General features: G+C 40.9%; 1 protein-coding gene across 24 annotated transcripts in view; it reads left to right on the top strand.

Annotated features, from left to right (window-relative positions):
• The window catches only part of LOC139746704 (uncharacterized), a 385796-nt gene that overhangs the window by 226756 nt on the left and 140412 nt on the right, over window positions 1-18628 (top strand). For 3 of the 24 annotated variants that reach the window (XM_071658166.1, XM_071658160.1, XM_071658167.1), the window contains 2 exons: window positions 10236-10889; window positions 11058-11197. The exons of 16 other annotated variants lie outside the window; for them this stretch is intronic. In XM_071658166.1, the coding sequence (XP_071514267.1) occupies window positions 10236-10871 (636 nt within the window). In that variant the 3' untranslated portion in view covers window positions 10872-10889; window positions 11058-11197. 5 more of the 24 variants (XR_011712199.1, XM_071658189.1, XM_071658182.1 and 2 more) reach the window with 5 other exon arrangements.

Raw genomic sequence — 18628 nt, 5'->3', positions numbered from 1 at the left:
ATTTTATATTAATAAAATTAGCTTGCATTTCCATACTTTACTGTTTGCTAAACCTTATGAATCCGTGGAAATGTTCACTGTCTATATTTTAAATTGTCAATCTTAACAACTGCTTGGTTCCAATCAAACCAAACAGAAGACATTTTACTGTATTATCATATAATCCCATCATCCCCAACCAGGGGCTCTTTTAGCTCTAGTGTTATGATGTTCAGTAGCTGGGACAGGATGAACTTGTGAAAATGAAGTTCTATGAGGAGACTTTACTCTGTTTTTGTTAGTGACAATGATACAGTCTTGCCAAAAGTGATTCTTCACTGATAGTAAATCCTAGAACAGGTGGATTCTGGTAAAACGCATATGTGCACACACACACACACTTTTCATACTTGATCGCCATCTCCTGCAATCGTGAAAGTAGTGTCTGGAACAGATGAAGAAAGGCCACATCCACCAACAACTATTTTCTAGTTGTCATGTTTAATTGACCAAAACCACAGCTCCTTATCCACAACCAGGCCCCACAGACCTTTCCATGGTTTATCCTGGATGCTTCACATACCTTGGCTCAGTCCATTGACAGCATGTTGACCCCAGTACACCATATCATTCCAGTTCACTGCATCCCATGCATGCTTTTCTCCCTTCTGCATGTTCAGGCCCTGATTGCTCAAAATCTTTTTCACTCCATCCTTCCATCTCCCGTTTTGTCTACCCGTTTTCCTTGTTTCCTTCACTTTTGCTGACTCATTCTCTCCATATATCCAGACCATTTAACACACACTTTTCAGCTCTCAACAACACTATTTTTTAATACTTTACATCTCTCTCACCTTTTCATTATTGACTCAATCAAACCACCTTACACCTCATTTTATATCCAACACATCTGCCCTCCTCTGTACTGCTTTATCTATTGCCTATGCCTCGCATCCATCTGATATTGTTGGGAATATTATTCCTTCAGACAGTCCCATTTTTGCCCTCAAAAAGATCTTTTTCCATACATTCTTTAGCACTCCCATAGTTTTTTGCTTTTACTCTCAACTTTCTCCTTGCACACACTTTTCCAAACTCCATCACCAACTTCTGCAGTGTCTCACTTGAATCAGTCACCAGTGCTGGATCATCAGTGAACTGCATCTTACTTCCAGGCCATATCATACCCTATGGACTTCATATATGCCCCACTCTCGAAGACTCTCAATTTACCTCCCTCACAACTTCATCCATAAACAAGTTGAACAACCTTGCTAACATCACATACCCTTGCTGCAGACCATCCTTCACATAGAACCATTCACTCCTCCTCTCTTCCTGCTCATGCACATGCCATACCTTCTTGATAAAAACTACTCTGCTTCTAGCAGTTTTCTTTCCCCACTACATAGTCTTGTAACTTTCCACAAGGCATTTCTATCAACTTCCGGCCAATTACCCATTTGTCAGCGTTAGGTGAAACAATGGAAAAAATAATAAGAAATAAGATTTTCACATTTCTGGATCACAAAATTATATCGGACAACCAACACTGTTTCTGCAATAGAAGATCATGCCTGAATCTGCTGTAATTTTTTTTATGTTATCAGAATTGGGAAGAAAAAGTACCGTTTGATGTAGTATATTTAGATTTCCAAAAAGTTTTTGATAAAGTACTTCAAGAGACTTTTACATAAACTCAAAGCACACAGAATTGGTGAAGAACTTTGTACTTGGATTAGAAACTGGTTTACCAGAAGAAAGCAACATGTAGTGTTAAACGGCGAAGCCTGAGATTGGCTAGACGTAATGAGTGGTGTACCACAGAAGTTAGTCCTAGTCCCAATTCTTTTCATAATATACATTAATTACCTAGAACTCAGTCTCCTATCTGATATCTCCAAACTTGTTGACGATACTAAACTAGGCAGTAGAGCTGAAAACAGGCAGGACTGTGAATTGATTCATAGTGATCTTGACTTACTAGCAGAGTGGTCAGACAGATGGCAAATGAAGTTTTATATAGGCGAGTGTAAAGCTATGCACTTTAGAGACAAGAATGTACATTGCGACTACAAACTATTTCAGAAACTCTCTAGCTAAAGTAAATGTAGAAAAGGACCTGGGAGTTGTCATTAGCAACAATCTGAAGTGCACCAAACAGTGTCAAGCAGCAGGTAAAAAAGGCAACCAAATGTTAGGTTTCGTAGCCAGGAACATAGATTGCAAGATACCACTTTATGCTTCTCTAGTAGGATCACGCCATGAATATGCAGTCCACTTATGGTCCCCAAACTATAAAAGACAAAAAATTAGAGCATTTGTGAAGGTGCACAATGAAATTGATCCCATCCCTTAGAAATTTGCATATGAAGAAGCTAAAATGAACATCTTTTCAGAATACAAGAAAATATGGTTGCCAGGATAAATGAAATAAACCTCAAAGCTAAAAGATGTAGTACAGACGTAGAGAAAAGATCCTTTTTTTTTTTTATAGGTGTGTTGAGCTTTGGAATAAGTTACCATCAGATGTAATGAATGCTAAGACTGTAAATACCTTCAAAAGTCGTTAAGACAAATATTTTATGAATTCAGGTATACTCTGAGAAGAAAGCCAGAAATAAACTGTATGAACAACAGCGGTAATGGAGAATCTCCCCACCCGATAGCCCAGTTATGGGCAAATCAGGCCTCCTGTTGTCTGTCTTTCTCATGTAAACCCCATCATATGCTCTTTTCCAGATCCATGAATTACACATACAAGTCCGTCTGTTTCTCTAAGAATTTCTCACACACATTCTTTAAAGCAGAAACCAGATCCACACACCCTCCACCACTTTTGAAACCTCACGGCTTTTCCCCATATATATATATATATATATATATATATTTTTTTTTTTTTTTTTTTTTTTTTTTTTTTTTTTTTTTATACTTTGTCGCTGTCTCCCGCGTTTGCGAGGTAGCGCAAGGAAACAGACGAAAGAAATGGCCCAACCTCCCCCCCCCCCATACACATGTACATACACACGTCCACACACGCAAATATACATACCTACACAGCTTTCCATGGTTTACCCCAGACGCTTCACATGCCTTGATTCAATCCACTGACAGCACGTCAACCCCTGTATACCACATGACTCCAATTCACTCTATTCCTTGCCCTCCTTTCACCCTCCTGCATGTTCAGGCCCCGATCACACAAAATCTTTTTCACTCCATCTTTCCACCTCCAATTTGGTCTCCCTCTTCTCCTCGTTCCCTCCACCTCCGACACATATATCCTCTTGGTCAATCTCTCCTCACTCATTCTCTCCATGTGCCCAAACCATTTCAAAACACCCTCTTCTGCTCTCTCAACCACGCTCTTTTTATTTCCACACATCTCTCTTACCCTTACGTTACTTACTCGATCAAACCACCTCACACCACACATTGTCCTCAAACATCTCATTTCCAGCACATCCATCCTCCTGCGCACACCTCTATCCATAGCCCACGCCTCGCAACCATACAACATTGTTGGAACCACTATTCCCTCAAACATACCCATTTTCGCTTTCCGAGATAATGTTCTCGACTTCCACACATTTTTGGATGTGCTGGAAATTAGATGTTTGAGGACAATGTGTGGTGTAAGGTGGTTTGATCGAGTAAGTAATGTAAGGGTAAGAGAGATGTGTGGAAATAAAAAGAGCGTGGTTAAGAGAGCAGAAGAGGGTGTTTTGAAATGGTTTGCGCACATGGAGAGAATGAGTAAGGAAAGATGACCAAGAGGATGTATGTGTCGGAGGTGGAGGGAACGAGGAGAAGTGGGAGACCAAATTGGAGGTGGAAAGATGGAGTGAAAAAGATTTTGAGTGATCGGGGCATGAACATGCAGGAGGGTGAAAGGCGGGCAAGGAATAGAGTGAATTGGATCAATGTGGTATACTGGGGTTGACGTGCTGTCAGTGGATTGAATCAGGGCATGTGAAGCGTCTGGGGTAAACCATGGAAAGTTGTGTGGGGCCTGGATGTGGAAAGGGAGCTGTGGTTTCGGGCATTATTGCATGACAGCTAGAGACTGAGTGTGAACGAATGGGGCCTTTGTTGTCTTTTCCTAGCGCTACCTCGCACACATGAGGGGGGAGGGGGATAGTATTCCATGTGTGGCGAGGTGGCGATGGGAATGAATAAAGGCAGACAGTGTGAATTGTATGCATGGGTATATAGGTATGTGTCTGTGTGTGTATATATATGTGTACATTGAGATGTATAGGTATGTATATTTGCGTGTGTGGACGTGTATGTATATACATGTGTATGGGGGTGGGTTTGGCCATTTTCTTTTGTCTGTTTCCTTGCACTACCTCACAAACGTGGGAGACAGCGACAAAGCAAAATAAAAGTGGATCATAGGGTGGGGGAGGGGGCGAAAATTTTGGGAGCCTTGAAAAATGTGTGGAAGTCGAGAACATTATCCCGGAAAGCAAAAATGGGTATGTTTGAAGGAATAGTAGTTCCAACAATGTTGTATGGTTGCGAGGCGTGGGCTATGGATAGAGTTGTGCGCAGGAGGATGGATGTGCTGGAAATGAGATGTTTGAGGACAATGTGTGGTGTGAGGTGGTTTGATCGAGTAAGTAACGTAAGGGTAAGAGAGATGTGTGGAAATAAAAAGAGCGTGGTTGAGAGAGCAGAAGAGGGTGTTTTGAAATGGTTTGGGCACATGGAGAGAATGAGTGAGGAAAGATTGACCAAGAGGATATATGTGTCGGAGGTGGAGGGAACGAGGAGAAGAGGGAGACCAAATTGGAGGTGGAAGGATGGAGTGAAAAGGATTTTGTGTGATCGGGGCCTGAACATGCAGGAGGGTGAAAGGAGGGCAAGGAATAGAGTGAAGTGGAGCGATGTGGTATACAGGGGTTGACGTGCTGTCAGTGGATTGAATCAAGGCATGTGAAGCGTCCGGGGTAAACCATGGAAAGCTGTGTAGGTATGTATATTTTGCGTGTGTGGACGTGTGTATGTGCATGTGTATGGGGGGGGTTGGGCCATTTCTTTCGTCTGTTTCCTTGCGCTACCTCGCAAACGCGGGAGACAGCGACAAAGTATAAAAAAAAAAAAAAAAATATATATATATATATAAATAACCTTTTGGAAATGAGGGCAAATGAGAGTTGGGGTGAGAGAGTATCATTAAATTTTAGGGAGAATAAAAAGATGTTCTGGAAGGAGGTAAATAAAGTGCGTAAGAGAAGGGAGCAAATGGGAACTTCAGTGAAGGGCGCAAATGGGGAGGTGATAACAAGTAGTGGTGATGTTAGAAGGAGATGGAGTGAGTATTTTGAAGGTTTGTTGAATGTGTTTGATGATAGAGTGGCAAATATAGGGTGTTTTGGTCGAGGTGGTGTGCAAAGTGAGAGGGTTAGTGAAAATGATTTGGTAAACAGAGAAGAGGTAGTAAAAGCTTTGCGGAAGATGAAAGCCGGCAAGGCAGCAGGTTTGGATGGTATTGCAGTGGAATTTATTAAAAAAGGGGGTGACTGTATTATTGACTGGTTGGTAAGGTTATTTAATGTATGTATGACTCATGGTGAGGTGCCTGAGGATTGGCGGAATGCGTGCATAGTGCCATTGTGCAAAGGCAAAGGGGATAAGAGTGAGTGCTCAAATTACAGAGGTATAAGTTTGTTGAGTATTCCTGGTAAATTATATGGGAGGGTATTGATTGAGAGGGTGAAGGCATGTACAGAGCATCAGATTGGGGAAGAGCAGTGTGGTTTCAGAAGTGGTAGAGGATGTGTGGATCAGGTGTTTGCTTTGAAGAATGTATGTGAGAAATACTTAGAAAATCAAATGGATTTGTATGTAGCATTTATGGATCTGGAGAAGGCATATGATAGAGTTGATAGAGATGCTCTGTGGAAGGTATTAAGAATATGTGGTGTGGGAGGCAAGTTGTTAGAAGCAGTGAAAAGTTTTTATCAAGGATGTAAGGCATGTGTACGTGTAGGAAGAGAGGAAAGTGATTGGTTCTCAGTGAATGTAGGTTTGCGGCAGGGGTGTGTGATGTCTCCATGGTTGTTTAATTTGTTTATGGATGGGGTTGTTAGGGAGGTGAATGCAAGAGTTTTGGAAAGAGGGGCAAGTATGAAGTCTGTTGTGGATGAGAGAGCTTGGGAAGTGAGTCAGTTGTTGTTCGCTGATGATACAGCGCTGGTGGCTGATTCATGTGAGAAACTGCAGAAGCTGGTGACTGAGTTTGGTAAAGTGTGTGAAAGAAGAAAGTTAAGAGTAAATGTGAATAAGAGCAAGGTTATTAGGTACAGTAGGGTTGGGGGTCAAGTCAGTTGGGAGGTAAGTTTTAATGGAGAAAAACTGGAGGAAGTAAAGTGTTTTAGATATCTGGGAGTGGATCTGGCAGCGGATGGAACCATGGAAGCGGAAGTGGATCATAGGGTGGGGGAGGGGGCAAAAATCCTGGGAGCCTTGAAGAATGTTTGGAAGTCGAGAACATTATCTCAGAAAGCAAAAATGGGTATGTTTGAAGGAATAGTGGTTCCAACAATGTTGTATGGTTGCGAGGTGTGGGCTGTGGATAGAGTTGTGCACAGGAGGATGGATGTGCTGGAAATGAGATGTTTGAGGACAATGTGTGGTGTGAGGTGGTTTGATGGAGTAAGTAATGTAAGGGTAAGAGAGATGTGTGGAAATAAAAAGTGTGTGGTTGAGAGAGAAGAAGAGGGTGTTTTGAAATGGTTTGGGCACATGGAGAGAATGAGTGAGGAAAGATTGACCAAGAGGATATATGTGTCGGAGGTGGAGGGAACGAGGAGAAGAGGGAGACCAAATTGGAGGTGGAAAGATGGAGTGAAAAAGATTTTGTGTGATCGGGGCCTGAACATGTAGGAGGGTGAAAGGAGGGCAAGGAATAGAGTGAATTGGATCGATGTGGTATACCGGGGTCGACGTGCTGTCAGTGGATTGAATCAGGGCATGTGAAGCGTCTGGGGTAAACCATGGAAAGTTTTGTGGGGCCTGGATGTGGAAAGGGAGCTGTGGTTTCGGGCATTATTGCATGACAGCTAGAGACTGAGTGTGAACGAATGGGGCCTTTGTTGTCTTTTCCTAGGCTACCTCGCACACATGAGGGGGAGGGGGATGTTATTCCATGTGTAGCGAGGTGGCGATGGGAATAAATTAAGGCAGACAGCATGAATTATGTACATGTGTATATATGTATATGTCTCTGTGTGTATATATATGTGTACATTGAGATGTATGGGTTTGTATATTTGCATGTGTGGACGTGTATGTATATACATGTGTATGGGGGTGGGTTGGGCCATTTCTTTCGTCTGTTTCCTTGCGCTACCTCGCAAACGCGGGAGACAGCGACAAAGCAAAATAATAATAACAATAATGATAATAATGAAATATTTTTTTATTATTATTTTGCTTTGTCGCTGTCTCCCGCGTTTGTGAGGTAGCGCAAGGAAACAGACGAAAGAAATGGCCTAACCCACCCCCATACACATGTATATACATACACGTCCACACATGCAAATATACATACCCATTATGTAAGTATATATTTTATCTGTTACACTTAGTTGCTGTCTCTGTGTTAGCGAGGTAGCGCAAGGAAACAGACTAAAGAATGGCCCAACCCACCCACATACTCGTGTATATACATAAACGTCCACACACGCACATATATGTAACTATGCATTTCACAGTATGTATACATAAACATACATAGACATGTATATATATATATATACACGTACACATCCACACTTGCTGCCTTCATCCCTCCCCTGCGTGCAAGGTAGCACTAGGAAAAGACAACAACGGCCATATTCGTTCACACTCAGTCTCTATCTGTCATGTGTAATGCACCGAAACCACAGTTCCCTTTCCACATCCAGGCCCCTTAAAACTTTCCATGGTTTACTCCAGATACCTTACATACCCTGGTTCAATCCATTGACAGCATGTCGACCCCAGTATACCACGTCGTTCCAATTCACTCTATTCCTTGCACACCTTTCACGCTCCTGTATGTTCAGGCCCCGATTGCTCAAAATCTTTTTCACTCCATCCCTCCACCTCCAATTTGGTCTCCTACTTCTCCTCGTTCCCTCCACCTCTGACACATATATCCTCTTGGTCAATCTTTCCTCACTTATTCTCTTCATGTGACCAAACCATTTCAATACACCCTCTTCTGCTCTCTCAGCCACACTCATTTTATTACCACACACCTCTCTTACCCTTTCATTACTTACTCAATCAAACCACCTCACGCCACATATTGTCCTCAAACATCTCATTTCCAACACATCCACCCTCCTCCGCACAACCTTATCTACAGCCCACGCCTCGCAACCATATAACATTGTTAGAACTACTACTCCTTCAAACATACCCATATTTGCTCTCCAAGATAACTTTCTGGCCTTCCACACATTCTTCACTGCTCCCAAAACCTTCGCCTCCTCCCCCACCCTGTGAGTGACTTCCTCTTCCTTGGTTCCATCTGCTGCTAAATCCACTCCCAGATATCTAAAACACTTCACTTCCTCCAGTTTTTCTCCATTCAAACTTACCTTCCAATTATCTTGTCCCTCAACCCTCCTGAACTTAATAACCTTGTTCTTATTCACATTTACTCTCAGCTCTCTTCTTTCACACACTTTACCAAACTCAGTCACCAACTTCCTTAGTTTCTCACCCGAATCAGCAACCAGCGCTGTATCATCTGCGAACAACAACTGACTCACTTCCCAAGCCCCCTCATCCACAACAGACTGCATACTTGCCCCTTTCTCCAAGACTCTTGCATTCACCTCCCTAACAACCCCATTCATATACAAATTAAACAGCCATGGAGACCTGTGTGTGTGTGTGTGTGTTTTATTGAGAATGGCAGAGGAGAGAGAGAATTTTTGTGGTGATGCTGAGGTTTAAAAACTTTGTGAATTGCTTGCCCCTGATGAGGTGGATTGTCTCCATAAAACATGTAGTGTTGTATGTATAGAAAAATTACATGTTAAATAAGATTATATGAACTACTGATTTGCGATTTCACCTTTATATACATACATATGAGTTGCTGTGTGTTTCATACAGAACTCTTCACTTGTATCATGTGGTCCAGTGGTAACTTGTGTTTTGATAATGTTCTCGTTTATGTATATGCAAACTTGTGTTTGTCTAAAAAGCTCATGATTTGGAATTATAGAACTTTTATGGGAAATATTTGCTAAATGAGACAGCTCCATAGTCATTGCTTATTGCAATTTTTCTCTTGAATACTGCAATGATATTTATTGTATATATAGTTCCTTCTTTTGATATTTTCTATGATGTTATGATATAAACTAAAGGCAACTGCTTGTGTGATAGCAAAACATATATTGCAGAATTATTATCCTTATGTTTTAAATGTTGCTGTTAAGTTGTTAATCTGATTGGTGGGGATTGTCTGTGACAAGTATCTGTAATGAGATAATATGTAGGCCACCTTGCTTTAAACACAATAAGTGGCATTTGTTTGAAATATTTTTATAGGGTTGAAATATATCTCATTGAGAATATTCCTTTCAATAGTGGTATACTGATCTATACCTTTTCTAATGAATATATTAATGAAACTGCAAAACTGCATTATCACATTGGTCAGTAGATACAAATACCACATGAGAAATAAAAGATTTTTTTTCCAGTCTAATATACAGGACCATCCTCAGTATCCTGAAAAGGGTCATAAAATATGACTAAAATACAGGGCTCCCATAAATCTTACATTTCTCCTGTGTGGGTTTTATTTTAACCTTAACAAAAAATTACTATTAATAAAAAATTTAAACAAGCGTAATTAACTAAACCTTCTTACCTATATTTATTTGCTTTTAAAAACCATTGAAAAGATATGTAATTCTTCCTGAATCTAGATTTATTGAATGTATACTCTTTTTACCTAACTAAACTATGTTGGAATGTCAGGATAACATGTAGAATTAAAGACAAATTGGCATAAAAACGAGATTCCAGTATACCTTTGCTTTTCAGCATTTTCGGACATTTCTCCAGTACCTGATTATTTTTAAGCACAGTTCGATGTGCTCTGTGGTTTTGAAATCTACATTTTAGATGTTGCTGCTCCTCAACATTTGTACTCTTACATTGTCAGTTTTGGTCGTATTGTAGTCGATGGTCAAGGGCATGTGGTGGCAGGTTCTAAGCAGTGCCCTCTTTTGTTGCAGAGTGTGTTGTATGACTCGCTTACGAACCTTCACTCCTCGTTTGGCTTTGGTACGCTCACCACACACACCACATCTGCAGCTGACCCCATCCGCCCATATGTGTGCCACACTTGTGGGAAACGCTTCAAGCTCAACCATCACCTGAAGCAACACAGCAGAATCCATACTGGGGAGAGACCCTTTGCCTGCAACCTTTGTGGCAAAACTTTTACACAGCAAAGTAGCTACCATTACCACATAAAGAAGAAGCTTTGCGGATCGATCAATATGAAAACAGACATTACACCCCTGATTATGAATCAGTCTCTTGTAACCCTAGCAAGTGGGATTCCTTCTAACGCATCTCTTCAGACTGGGATTGATACTGGTATAGGAATATCCAGTGGAATTCAGTCAGACTTGGCTAAGCCTAATGTATCTCTGACAAACATGAACATGACTGGGCCTTCTGTGACAAATCCAAGTGGAATTCATTGTAATTTAGTCATGCCAAGTGGAATGCAGCCTGATTTGTTGGAGGTCAATGTATCCATGCCAAATGTTATTGAACCAAATGTGGCCCTTGTAACTTCAACTGATTCTAGTATGGACATGCCAAGCCCTGAAGTATTTCAGCCAAATGTCAGTCAGTCATAACCATTTTGGTTAGAATATGTAAGCATCTTCTGGACTAAGCTCTTGGTATAGCACTTCTCTCACTTCTGATTTTATTTTAAACCACACATATTTCAGTTTGAACACAAGTATTAATTTCTGATGATAAAAGATTTCCACATGGAAAATAGTTTATAAAAAAGTGAAGCTGGGCTTTCTTGTCCCCAGGCATGGGAAGTGAGTGCGTCCTCAAGACAGTGTGGTACCCCCCAGGCAGGAGTGGAAGGCATGGTAGCTGGCTGGTTGGGCTCTGGGATCCTCGGGTCACACACGCCACAGCGAAACAGGGGTGGGGATGATTCAACCCTTAAGCAGCATCACTGTCCCTTCTGCACTAAACAGTTCCGGCGAAAGGATCACCTAACTCAGCACATCCGTATTCATACAGGCGAAAAGCCTTATGCGTGTCCTCGTTGTGGCAGGGGCTTCAACCAGAAAAGTCCTCTCATGTATCACATGAGCATTTGTCGATAGATATGTCGATTTCCTGAGTATTGAATTGAAGATTTTACAGTTATTTTGATTGGTAATTACCCCCCCCCCCCCTTTCTTTCGGATTAATGGTTCATATATCACGAGCAATATTTTTGAGTGTTTGAGAAGTGAATACTGTTGAATTTCATGAGAAATTATAGATGGAGGCATAACTCAGATCTCTGTATTGTAGGTCATAGTTTATTTCATTGGTGATGCGTGTTGAATCTGCATTGATAATTGATTTTGTGCTCTTCAGATATATAAAAACTTTGTTATCAGAGAGGATGAGAGATAATTTTCATAATAAGAAATTGTTTACACAAACATCTATGTTTTGGTTAATGCCTAATTGTTAAGATAACTAAGAATGCGTGGGTGTGTGACTAGGCTTTGCTGTGTGTTGCAGGGTGGTGGTGGTGGCATGGGTGGAATGGCTGTCAAGCTTCCACACCTCTGGCTGGCTGGTGGGTCAGGCATAGGAAGCCGCCCCTCGCCATTGCCACAGCAGCACCAGCAGCCACAACAACAGCACCAGCAGGGACTACCTGACCCACGGCCATATGCTTGCTCCTTCTGCGGTCGTCGTTTCAAGCGCTCTGACCATCGCCGACAGCATGAGCGGCTGCATACCGGGGAGAAGCCTTATGGGTGCCCTCGTTGTGGTGCTAAATTTGCTCAACAGAGTGGCCTCCATTATCATAAACTTAATGCCTGTCGTGAGGAGCAGCATACATAGTTGTTGACTATAAAAAAAGAATCCATTAGAACTTCTTGTATTTGTTGTATACTGTTGCTGAACCAAGAACCACTCCTATCTGTTTTCATTCACCAAAGACTGAGCTTTATTGCTGAACTACTACATTATTTGAAATGCACCCGTAAAGCAAATATCATAGGTAGTTTCAGTTACACCACATCTAATGAGATTGTGGGGTTAGGTATCATCTATTTTTTCGATTACATCTCAGTATCATTACTCGACTGATACAGGGTATACAAGCTCCTCTAAGAAATCTATGAGCACTTACTTTTTTGCGTTAATCTTATAAAAGTTGTTTGCATGTCTACCAGGAGGTTGTGGCAGAAGTTGAATTTAACTACCTCTCCAGTTTCATCACTGGTTAGTTCATAAAACAGAATCAGGATTATTTGAAAATATGTTTGTGGCAAGTTTTCATTTTAAGTGTAGGGTGTTTAAGAAACAAAGTAAGGAAATCTTGTGCAATTGTGGGATATATTATGTTAATATTTTGATATGGGATAGTGTATGAAAATAATCTAAGTGACTGATTAAATCCCAGAGTTGGGTGTAGCTTCGGAAGTGGGTGTATGAGTGTGTTTGTTTCTGTGTGTGTGATGCAGGATGCAGCAGTAATGCCCACCTCTTGTCTGTTGCAGAGTGGCCAGGGGGTCGTGGCGTGTGGGTGGCAGCAGTTGGGTGAGGGCGGGCCATGGGTGGGTGGCCGCCAGGGTTGGGTGGTGCCAGGCAGGCCAACTGGGGCTGGGGAGCGCAGGTTTGTGTGTGATGTATGTGGGCGCAGCTACAAGCGACGGGACAACCTCAGTCAACATCAACGCAGCCACACTGGAGAGCGACCATATGTTTGTCCACGATGTGGTTCAGCATTCTCCCAGCGTTGGGCTCTTCACTATCATAGGCTGAAGGGTTGTGTTACAGCCCATTAATGCCTTTGGAATATTTTACTCTTAGTCCCTTGTTACAGTTTGTGCTCGAGCAATTTTAAGGAATACTTGGTAGCATTGCACCAGTAATTTTGGTAATGGTAATGGTAGAATGAAATCATTGGTTATGGCAGGGTCGAGTTGGTGATAAAAGTATTGTGTAAATTTGCCACTTTTCTGATGGGCAGTGTGCAAGATGTGTAGATGCAGTTGTTGGAGCTGACGTGGTGTCTGTGTTACAGGCGTGGTGGTGGGCTGCACGGGGGTGTCTTGGGGAGGTGCCTGTGGGCCTGCAGGCCCACACTTGCCCGTACTGTGGCCGCATCTTCACTCGCCATGACTCTCTCAAGCAGCACCTACGGATACATACAGGGGAACGACCTTACAAGTGCAACATTTGTGGTCATGCATTCAAACACCGCATGTCCCTCACACGACACAAGAACAAATGTTTCCCAGAAGCCCTAACCTCATCACATCATTGGAAACCAATTTAAATAGTGAAAATAATTCTAGTTGGTTTCACCAGGCTCCCGGTGCTTTTGCCCCTATATTTATTTATTTATTTTTAAAATGAACTTTCAGTGATAGATGGATGCCATAGCTCTACATTGTGAACATGACTAAGTATTTAAGATGAACAGTATTTTTGTAAGTCGTTAAAGTTCACTTGCCCTGGTTTTGCAGAATTTGGTGTTATCAGTTTCATGAAGATGAACACTGGTTTCTTGTGAATAATTTCTGCTGATGCTTCCTGGTGCCAATTCTCAAGTCAATTCCAGTTATGTTTTTATTACATTTTAGCACTGTAGAAAGCATGTAGCAATGTATAAAGCATCTGAAAGAATGATAAAGTCTTTGATTTGTTATTCAAGTTTTTCTGATGGTTGTTCAATGCAGTTTTACTGATTTTCAGAATATATATATATATATATATATTTTTTTTTTCTATGTAAGTTTTTTAGCCACAATTGGATGTGGAACAAATAAAGAGGATAACTGGTTTAATGATTCTTTTTAACCCCTCACTGAAATAAATTCCTCATTAAAGCTTAACATAAAATACAGAAATAGATATTTTTCATGCCATTTCTCTGTGGAGTGTGTGTCATAAGAACTGAATATGAACACATGAAAAGAAATGACAGTAATGAGGCCATTAAAAGTGGAATACAGCTCTGAAATTTTGACTCCCTCGTGAAAACGTTATTGAATGCTGAAAGAAATATTTCTCATACCATTACCCTGTAGAGTGTAAATGTTTGTCATTAGAACTGAACAAGAAAACAAAACAGTAACAAATAAGGCCTTAAAAGATGAAATGTTTGATTGGCTTTAAAGAAACAATGCCAAGGTATCATGAAACCATTGGTCAGGATGATGGATTAATGGCTGGAAAAAATGCAGTACAGGATGGGTATTGAAATGCTTATGATGTAACAGTTAAAGCATTCTTCAAATTAAACTAAGGTTTTCTGAAATTATTGTACCTCATTAATATTTTAGTAAAGTGTTTGGGTCTTCAGGCAGATCAGAGAGATTCATGAAGATGGGCATGTAGTATTTGGAGAGTGGTTAGAGGAATGAGGTAGATGGATTGATTGGAAAGTTGGCAAGGAAGGATAGGATTTTTAAGGGATTATCCCTTGATGAATGAATGAGTATGTGGGAAGTAATGAAATAAGGGATTGTAGGATGTTGAGTACATGGATATGGTAAGAGTATGGAATAAGGATTATGTTTTTTTGTGAGTGAATGGATTTGGTTAGACTATAGAAGATGGATTACTCTGTGTTGAGTGAATGTATATGGTAAGGTTATAAAATATAAATGAAAATAAACATAAAAAATGTGAAGAATGATAAAGTGGAAGGAGTGTTGGCATCATGTGCATATAATAAAGAGTTAGAATGTTTAATGCTTTGCTAGCATATATGCATTAAGTATCTTCATTGTAGCCACTGTTTTGTTAGGTGTCTGGTCATGGTTTTTCTCCTAGGATTCTAAGCTTTACATAGTATTCAAAGAACTTAAATGTATTTATGAACTCTTCTTTCATAATGCTACGAAATAGCGATGGATGAAAGCCAGGTACCTTATTTTATGCACTTGTAACATTATCTGATATTATAATGTCTAGATATCTGTTTATTTTATGAGTGTGTGTTTTATGAAAGTTGAAAAGTTACATGCTTGATATTGGTTGTGAAGTCTTTATGGTCATAGGAAAGATCCTTTTGTGTAGGAATATAAGAATGTTGTCTAACAGGATGACCCAGAAACCCACTGATTCCAAATTTAGTTGAGCCCACAATTAAGGTAGTTTGAATTTGTGATGAGGTTAGTAAATTCTCAGTTTCATAAAGATGTGAAGTATTTTATATTGTAAGAGTGGTGGATGAACAGAACAGAATGAAAGTAAACATGGTAAATAGAGATTTAAGTTACAAGATTTTAGAAAATGTTCAAAAGAGCTAGAGCCCTACAAGTATAAAACTCCCCTCACCATAGAAATAGGTAATTATTAAAACATGAAAACCTTATTCATGGTAAACAAAACTCAAAACATAGAGACTTACAGGTTTAGAACCCTTTTCCCATATTGTATGAATGGTTAATTACACTGGGTGTAATTTGATTGTTTTATTTTTAGTATTTAGAAAAGTTTTGAATCGTGAAACCTTATGTATGGTAGCTAGAGACTGAGTGTGAATGAATGTGGCCTTTTTTTGTCTGTTTTCCTGGCACTACCTCACTGAAGCGTGGGGTAGCGATGCTGTTTCCTGTGGAGCGGGGTGGCGCCAGGAATTGATGAAGGGAAGCAACTATGCATATGTACTTGTGTATGTATGTATATGTCTTTTTATGTATATGTTGATATGTATATGTGCATTTGTTATTGTATGTGTATATGAGTGGATGGGCCATTTTCCGACTTTCCTGGCATTGATGTGCTGTCAATGGGAATGGATGAAGGCAGCATGTATGAATATGTACATGTGTATATATGTATATGTCTGTGTATGTATATGTATGTATACGTTGAAATGTATAGGTACGTATAAGTGCATGTATGCGCGTTTATGTATATACGTGTGGGTGGGTTGGGCCATTCTTTCATCTGTTTCCTTGTGCTACCTCGCTAATGCGGGAGACAGCAACAAAGTGTAATAAAGTATTTTAGATGTCTGGGAGTGGATTTAGCAGTGGATGGAACCATGGAAGCGGAAGTGAGTCACAGGGTGGGGGAGGGGCGAAAGTTCTGGGAGCGTTGAAAAATGTGTTGAAGGCAAGAACATTATCTTGGAAAGCAAAAAAGGGTATGTTTGAAGGAAAAGTGGCTCCAACATTGTTATATGGTTGCGAGGCATTGGCAATAGATAGGGTTGTGTGGAGGAGGATGGATGTGTTGGAAATGAGATGTTTGAGGACAATACGTGGTGTGAGGTGGTTTGATCAAGTAAGTAATGAAAGGGTAAGAGAGATGTGTGGTAATAAAAAAAAGTGTGGTTGAGAGAGCAGAAGAGGGTGTATTGAAATGGTTTGGTCACTTGGAGAGAATGAGTGAGGAAAGATTGACAAAGAGGATATACGTGTCACAGGTGGAGGGAACGAGGAGAAATGGGAGACCAAATTGGAGATGGAAAGATGGAGTGAAAAAGATTTTGAGTGATTGGGGGCCTGAACATGCAGGAGGGTGAAAAGCATGCAAGGAATAGAGTGAATTGGAACGATGTGGTATACCGGGGTCGACGTGCTGTCAGTGAATTGAACCAGCGCATGTGAAGCGTCTGGGGTAAACCATGGAAAGTTTTGTGTGGCCTGGATGTGGAAAGGGAGCTGTGGTTTCAGGTGCATTATACATGACAGCCAGAGACTGAGTGTGAACGAATGAGGCCTTTGTTGTCTGTTTTCCTGGCACTACTTCACAGAAGCTGGGAGTAACGATGCTGTTTCCTGTGGGGTTGGGTAGTGACAGGGATGGATGAAGACAGTCAAGTATGAATATGTTCATGTGTATATATGTATATGTTGATATGTATATGTGGGTGTATGGGTGCTTATGTATATATATGTGTATATGAGTGGATGGGCAATTCTTTGAAACAGCAATTGTGTATGATGATAAATAAATGAATATATATATATATATTATCTCGGAAAGCAAAAATGGGTATGTTTGAAGGAATAGTGGTTCCAACAATGTTGTATGGTTGCGAGGCGTGGGCTATGGATAGAGTTGTGCGCAGGAGGATGGATGTGCTGGAAATGAGATGTTTGAGGACAATGTGTGGTGTGAGGTGGTTTGATCGAGTGAGTAACGTAAGGGTAAGAGAGATGTGTGGAAATAAAAAGAGCGTGGTTGAGAGAGCAGAAGAGGGTGTTTTGAAGTGGTTTGGGCACATGGAGAGGATGAGTGAGGAAAGATTGACCAAGAGGATATATGTGTCGGAGGTGGAGGGAACAAGGAGAAGAGGGAGACCGAATTGGAGGTGGAAGGATGGAGTGAGGGAGATTTTGTGTGATCGGGGCCTGAACATGCAGGAGGGTGAAAGGAGGGCAAGGAATAGAGTGAGTTGGAGCGGTGTGGTATACCGGGGTTGACGTGCTGTCAGTGGATTGAAGCAGGGCATGTGAGGCGTCTGGGGTAAACCGTGGAAGGCTGTGTAGGTATGTATATTTGCGTGTGTGGACGTATGTATATACATGTGTATGGGGGGGGGGGGGTTGGGCCATTTCTTTCGTCTGTTTCCTTGCGCTACCTCGCAAACGCGGGAGACAGCGACAAAGTATAATAAAAAAAAAAATATAATATATATATATATATATATATATATATACACACACATGTAAACTTTTATGTTAATGCCCACAACTACTATAGGTTGACTATTCCTTATCCGAAATGCCAGGGACCAGACGTATTATGGATTTTTTTTGGATTTTGGAATATTTGCATGTACATAATGAGATGTGGAAAACAGGATGGTATGGAAACAAACAGGTTAGAGCTTAGACATACCTTAACATTTCGAATGTGGAAAACAGGATGGTATGGAAACAAACTGGTTAGAGCGTGGAAAACAGGATGGTATGGAAACAAACAGGTTAGAGCTTAGACATACCTTAATGTTTCGACCGTTCATCGCTGTTCCTCAGGAGACACTGATTCCAGCATTCAGTGGGACTGCTCCCTACAAGTGATGGTTACCTGATAGGGCGCCTTGGCACATCACTTTCTGATTGGATTGCTTGTTCTGCTGCTTCCACCCATTCACAGACCTTGTGTTAACACTGTTCTTAATCCCTTCCTCTAGGTAAGCTTTTACTTTATCACTAAATAGTTTTCACTTGCCTGTAGTTGCTTTGGTGTCGACTGTTTAATGATAGTGAAAGCTTACCTAGAGGAAGGGATTGATTACGATGTTAACACAGGTCTAAGTTCATCTGCTGGTCAAATCATGCAGAAGAGATCACTGTGAACTGGTGAAGGCAGCAGGATAAGCAATCCAATCAGAGAGCAATACGCCAAGGTGTCCAACAGGGTGGCCATCACTTGCTGGGGAATATAGTTCTGC

The sequence above is a fragment of the Panulirus ornatus genome, chromosome 66, assembly GCF_036320965.1.
Source record: "Panulirus ornatus isolate Po-2019 chromosome 66, ASM3632096v1, whole genome shotgun sequence".
Lineage (NCBI taxonomy): Eukaryota > Metazoa > Arthropoda > Malacostraca > Decapoda > Palinuridae > Panulirus > Panulirus ornatus.
Note: the sequence above shows the minus strand (reverse complement) of the source record. Positions and strands in the feature narration are given on the sequence as shown.